Source organism: Malania oleifera, chromosome 10, assembly GCF_029873635.1.
Source record: "Malania oleifera isolate guangnan ecotype guangnan chromosome 10, ASM2987363v1, whole genome shotgun sequence".
Lineage (NCBI taxonomy): Eukaryota > Viridiplantae > Streptophyta > Magnoliopsida > Santalales > Ximeniaceae > Malania > Malania oleifera.
Window position 1 is genome coordinate 85210561 of NC_080426.1, and position 6330 is coordinate 85216890.

The window sequence follows — 6330 nt, forward strand, 5'->3', positions numbered from 1 at the left end:
TATATGCAGTAACTCTGTAGTATGTGAAATGCTTTTTGTACTTCCGTAACTCGAGTTCCTAAATGAAAAATAACTTATTTATATGTATGTTTCACTCTTAAGAAGTGAAAAGAGAGGCTAGCTAAATGACCGTGTTTTTTACTTTAATTTATTTGTCTTCATAAGCTACGAGTTCCCCATGCTTCAGCAATATCTGCTCCTAAACATTGTTTAGGTCATTCCAATGATTTGAGTCTTCCTTTTTTCTTTTTTTTTACCATCTAGACCAAGAATTCTAAAGAAGAAAAATAAAACAGTCCTTAATGGACATCCCAACATTTTGAACTCAATATTTCTATCTTCTGTGTTTCAAGTTCGAATCTTAGGAGAGAATAGAAGGAATATGGTATCAGAGATGACTTGTTATGTATCCTAGGTTGTTCAATGGAACAAAGAAAAGAAAGGAAAACAAAACAAAAGTAGGAACAAAGCTGTGCATGTCAAAGAGAAGATAGATACTTAACTTGTTTACTTGAGATATATATATATATATATATATATATATATATGTGCTCAGTAAAGGAAAAATATGTTAGAACAGGCTAATGAACGAAATGGGACAAAAAAAAGGGGAACATCCTATTATGAAAATAGGCAGTTACACAAGGTCATTTATGTGAGGGACTTTTTACAACAGAGCACTTAGTCCATGAAGGAAACTTGGATTTTCCTCGGAAGACTTGAACCCATGAACCCATCCTCTAAAACTCTATCACTTCTGCCCCCAAAACAAAGCCTAACACCTATACCCACTTTCCCTCCAATTTTAATCGTTTGCAAGCTTGTTTGGAAAACATCTTTTAGCCATTTTTCAAACAAGCTGTTGAGAAAAGAACCAGACCCTAATACCATCTCTTCTAAAACCATCTGTTCAACACTTAAACTATCTATATCCTCACTTTCATAAACCTCCCCAAAAGTCTTTCTAAACTTGGACAAGAAAACATCCGCTATCTGAGAATTCCATGCTAGATTTTGATTGAAAACAAAACGGTTCTCAATCAATTCAAGGAATTCAGATGGACTCCTGGGATCAGTTGTAGTTTTGCGAGTCAAATCGCTTGAAATGGGACTAAGCTCCCCAGGGGTGTCCTCGCTTTCATCGTCGTCGTTGGCTCTTATGTTTAGATCAAGGGTGTTGGAGCTCAACTGCTTTGTGAGCTCTTTCTTGCTGTTCCCATTTTCAACAGCAGCTGAAGCTGCATTTTCCTTTTCGTCAATTCGTGGACTTTTGATCTTGTTCAACAAATCCTGCACGGCTTTTCGCTTGTGATCACAGTCGGGTATTCCTGAACTGGAAATTGTTCTATTTGCCTGCAATTTCATCTGGACTACAGAACCAAGATTTCCCTTGCTTTCTTCAAAGCTGGTGCAGGCACCCCTAGTTAGAATGAATACTGCTTGGCCTGCATTTCCTTCTCTTTTACCTGCTTCTCCAAATTTTCCAAATTCAAAGCAGTCAGCAAGGAATTTCATGAAATTGGCATCAGCAAGATCAACGTTTTCTAGAAAAACAAGAAGTTTATTGTTGTTTGTCAAGGCTTTGATGAGAACTTCAGAATGTGGGTTCATCCCATTCTCTCTTTTTCTCATATCCATGTGGACGAGCAGATCAGCAGAACCAAAAACTGATTCTGCAATTGCGTGTGCCAGTCTTTTTTTCCCTATTTGGTCATTCCCACTAATTAATAACCAAGTATCCTTCTTGGTTGATTTGTTATCGATCAAAGTCTCCACTATGGAAGGAATGATCTCGGACTGCCAGGGGACATTCTCTTTTAAAAGCTCATACATATCACCCGGTTGCAGACTTTTCTCTCTTTTCTGTTCCAACAATCTTTCAGAACCGGAGAAGAGAGAATTGCCAAGAGCAAGGGTGATTTTTACTTCCTTCCCTTCAGTATTCTTCAGGGAATCCAGTCTTGGTTCCACTGACTCATGTTTATGTGTCCTGGGCCCACTGCTGAAGCTGAATTCAATATGACACGATTGTTGTCGCCTGAATCGAGGCTGCAAAGATGGGCTGTGGTTGGGCTTCAAAGCTGATTCCGCGGATGATTTTGAATTTGATTCAGGGAACATGCTGTTCTGGGTTGACCACCAAGGATATGATGAAGCATATGAGTAACTCTTCCCAACTAAATTTTGATTCAATAAAGTGGCGCTCAAATGGTTCTGGTTAGGCCTTCCATGATGGAGGCTGCGGCATAATCTGTTCCACTTTCTTCTTAACTCTACCAACTCGTCCTGAAAAATTAAGTTGATGATCAACAACATACATTAATCAAACTTTGTTGATAAAGAGAAATGCCTAATCGATGAACTCATTAAAGAAGTAGCGTAGAAGTTTCAGAGAATTATTCAAAATTCAAAATTCAAGATTGCGAGCAAGGAACCAGAACATTGGTCTTGAAATTCATTTTATACCTTTTGACGGGCGTCAGTGCTGTTGGATTGCAGAAATGAAGGCATGAGTTTCTGCTGGCCTGATTTGAGCAACTCCACTTCCTTTTCATAATTGGAAGTGCATTCTCCACAGCACATGAACTTATCCTGTTCCTCCCTGGGGATGAATGGCTTTGTTTCTAGCAAAGAGGATGGATTGTCCGAAACTTGTATCCTTGAATCATGGATACTGCAGGGTAAATTAGAATCGATTACTGAAAAAATTTATCACATATTTTAAGTTAGGAACTTCACCAAAATAATATTTTAAAATATTATCTTTAAAATGCAGTGCAGCAATAAAGTATAATGTCAGACATCGATGTCATAGCAAACGTTCAATCTGAAGCCTCCCTTTTTGAAAAAAAGATTCCCAAGTAAAGAACATTTTATTCACAGATCTCTAGAATTCTATTATGGAAAATTCTAACACTGTATCGGAATCAAAATCTCCATTTATCTGTTTAGTTAAGCACTGCCTACTCGTCATCTGGTGTTGTCGCAAAATCTCAAGTCGAGAGCTATTCCAATCCAAGTCCAAATTCAAATGGTGAAAAGAAAAAAAATAAAAGAGGAAGGGAATCGTTATGTCTGAATCCAAGGTCTCTACAAGAGAATCTACTAAAATTTTTTTTTTCTTAAAAAAAAAGGCTCAATTTTTGTTTAAAATAGAATATCTATATCCCCTCTCCATTTTCTGTTAGAAGGGAAAAAACATAAAATATCAAATATTCAGAAGCCATGTCCTGAGTCCTGACAAAGCAAAGAAGAAAAAAAGGGACATTGTTTCATGCGTGTCTGCCAATCTTACCTTTTCTACTGTGGGTCTGCCCATATTCAGACCAGGGAAGCTCAGCAAAAGAGGGAGAAAAAGAACGAAAGATACAAGGAAAAAAAAAAAAAAAAAAATCCTCTCGGAATGATCCATACTGGAGAAAGTATATGTATATTACTATTATTATCCACATGTAATAATTAAATTGCAATTAACAATGAGTATTCAATGAAGATGATACAGGTGACGAATTAAGGTGAGCTCACCTGGAAGCATGGAGGCTTAAGCTAAGTCCACCGGAGGGAACAGAAACAGCTTGAAGAGCCCACTGGATCTCGAGAGGGGGCTGCCTCATCTGGCACTTCATGTGAGTCTGATAATTTGCAGTGGCCATTAACCAAACCCTAGCGTTTGAGCTGCAGCTGTAGTCCGAGAGTAACCTTCCTATCTCACACACTGCATGATCGACTGGGCTGTACTCAAAGACTCCTCCACCATTAGAGAAACCTCTCTCTTTCTCACTCACATGTACGCTGCCTTCAACAATCCACTTAAGGTCTCCTGCATACAAAATGGCTCCCCCTCCTCCTGATACAATAGAGCCCACCTTTCTTTTGATGTCTGAGATGTTGCTTTCCACCTCTTCCTTCTTCATAAACCTCAGCGAAACTGGCGAGAACTGAAACTTGATGAAATGGGCGGACTTCAGTTCCTCAGGAACCTCTCCTCTCTCCACCTTCCCCATCAGCTCTGCAACAAGGTCTTCAGTTACAGACACAGAGTCACCTAGTATCACAGTATTTCTTCTCTTCCTCCTCAGCAGAACCTCCAAAATTAACTTGAAATCCTCCTTTACCGAGGCCGAATCGGCGACGGCATGGCAGCTGGGATGTTTCTTTGGGGGAGAAAAGAAAACAGGGTTTTGGTGATCAGAAGAGTAGCTCAAGAAATGAGTTGGCCAGAAACTGGTGTGGTAATTGATGATGTCTCTCTGAGGGTACTGATCAGAAGGAGACGGAGAGCAAGGGGAAGAAAACACTCCGCCAGAACTGCTATAACACTGAAACACAGAAGCAGCAGACGAGTCCTCTAAGTTGTTCTTGACAGCAGTGCTGGAGAAGCCAGCCTCTCTCATAACCCTGCTCACACTTGGATCATCCAATATGGATATAATAAGCTGTTCCAGCTCCACCTTTATGGCCAAGAGGGGTGGCTGCTGCTGCTGCTGCTCTATGCAACCCCTTCTCTGGTGGGCTTGTGCCCTTTTGAGCGCTGCAATAAGGGCATTGGAGAGAGAGGGCTGGCCGTGGAGGAGAGGGCCAGGAGTAGTTGGGAGCCTGTTGAGAGCCACGTTGAAGCAAAGCTCAAGGGCTCTGCATTGGAGAGGGTGAGAAGTTTGGTTGTCGTTGGGTTGAGATTTGAGGCAAGCCCTCCTCAAGAGACTTGCCCTTGAGCTGAGCAAAGTGGCAGCCACATGCAGGGGAGTGACCTGAGCATGGCCCCTCCGCCTGGCCAGGCTTAGAGAGTGCTTCAACACCGAAGCAGCCTCCGATGTGAGGGTCTGCTGCACTGCACAAGCTCCTGCACGCATCACTTGGCCAAAACCCACCCCCACCACCCCCGAATTAATTCAGAGAACACTCTGTGCGCGTTCTTCTGCTTGACGAGGATCAATCTTCTTCTTTTATATATCTTTGCGTGACACCACCCCCAACCAGTTGTATTGTTGCTTCCTACTTCTCTTTTAACTCAAGACTTTGGAAAAGCTGGTTTGCAGCTTGTTCCGATCTTCTGCTTTAAAAGAAACTGCGAGCAGAAACTCCTACTGGGCTGTTTGAAGGTTTTAAATGAGATCACAGCACCTCAAATGGAAATAAATAGCGAGAGATTTTTGAAGAGAATGGCTTAGAGGTCTTAAGAAGGCTTTCGAGAAATCAGGCTGGACCAGACCGCCTTCTTTATAATTGTTTTTTACTTTCATTTCTTTATTTTTTTTTTTTCCTTCTTTAAGAGCCTTTTCTTTTAGATATACTTTGCTTTTTTATTTCCACCTCACTGCATTGCTCTCTCTCTCTCTCTCTCTCTCTCTCTCCCTTCAGTTTACAGTTACACTGCAGCATTGCTTTTTCACGTACCCATACGTCCTCAAAAGGGTACCTGTAATGTGTTTGTCTTGGAGATAATTAAGATAAAAGGTTACTTTTAATAATCATTTTCATTTGTTGGGAGTTGAGACTTGCAAATACCAACATAATTGGCAAAATTTTAATGGCGAGATGTGTTCATCCAATAAAATTTTCCCATTTTGATAAAATAAAATGCTGCAAAAGAAGATTTCAATCTGCCCCAATTCCTTTTTTATGTAATGCATTAACAGTGCGCTCATAAAACAATGACATCAACAGAAACAAGAACATGTATGATCCTTACAGAGTTGCAGGTATTATATTTCTCCTCATATGTGTTTATTATTCAAAATGTGAATTCACAGAAAGGGCTCGACTTTGGGACCCGCAGATTCAAAATTCTTTCAGAGGGCTTCCCTCCTTTTTTCCACATCACCCTTTGAATGGACAGACAAGGCCAGCAGAAATTCAAAAAAAGTACTAAAGTGGAAAGGTAGAAAGAGGGCAGAGGGAGGAGAGAGAAATTAAAGAAAAGTTGTATTTTTCTCCTTTCCTCATGTTTATCACTTGTATTTGTTCTTTTATAAATAAATAAAGTGGATTGCTCTCTAATCAGAGAGAGAAAAGGAGAGGCTCTCTCTTCACGCCAATCCTTGCACAGAGACAGCATTTTATTCTCCAAGTACCCTCAAAACAACCCTCTGTCTGCTATTCTACATAGCATTATAGGTTCTTTTTCAGCGCGGACCCCCGCCCCCCAACTCTCTCTCTCTCTCTCTCTCTCTCTCTCTCTCTCTCTCTCTCTCTCTCTCTCTCGTGCATTACTCTTTTGTCCTCGTATCATCTAATTTACTCTGCAAAGAAGAAAATGAAACGAAAACAAAAAATTCCTTCTATTTGGCAACAATCCACTTGAAAAATGTTCGGTTGAGAAATGAATTTTTT

The 6330-nt window shown here is 40.4% G+C and overlaps 1 protein-coding gene across 1 annotated transcript; it reads right to left on the reverse strand.

The window, feature by feature from the left end:
• Positions 1-592: 592 nt before the first annotated feature.
• On the reverse strand, positions 593-5190 carry LOC131166017 (protein SMAX1-LIKE 4-like). Its single transcript, XM_058124229.1, has 3 exons — positions 3526-5190; positions 2467-2674; positions 593-2286 (listed from the first exon to the last, which is right to left on the reverse strand). The coding sequence occupies exons 1-3, from the start codon at positions 4848-4850 to the stop codon at positions 682-684; spliced, it is 3138 nt and encodes a 1045-aa protein (XP_057980212.1). The 5' UTR covers positions 4851-5190; the 3' UTR covers positions 593-681.
• Between the last annotated feature and the right edge of the window lie 1140 nt (positions 5191-6330).

Excerpts from the sequence above, each read along its gene's own strand:
- LOC131166017 (XM_058124229.1), bottom strand. The coding sequence starts at position 4,850 with ATGCGTGCAGGAGCTTGTGCAGTGCAGCAGACCCTCACATCGGAGGCT. Across the intron at positions 2,675-3,525 it reads TTAAGCCTCCATGCTTCCAG|TATCCATGATTCAAGGATAC; the intron begins GTGAGCTCACCT and ends TTTACCCTGCAG. Across the intron at positions 2,287-2,466 it reads GCACTGACGCCCGTCAAAAG|GACGAGTTGGTAGAGTTAAG; the intron begins GTATAAAATGAA and ends TTAATTTTTCAG.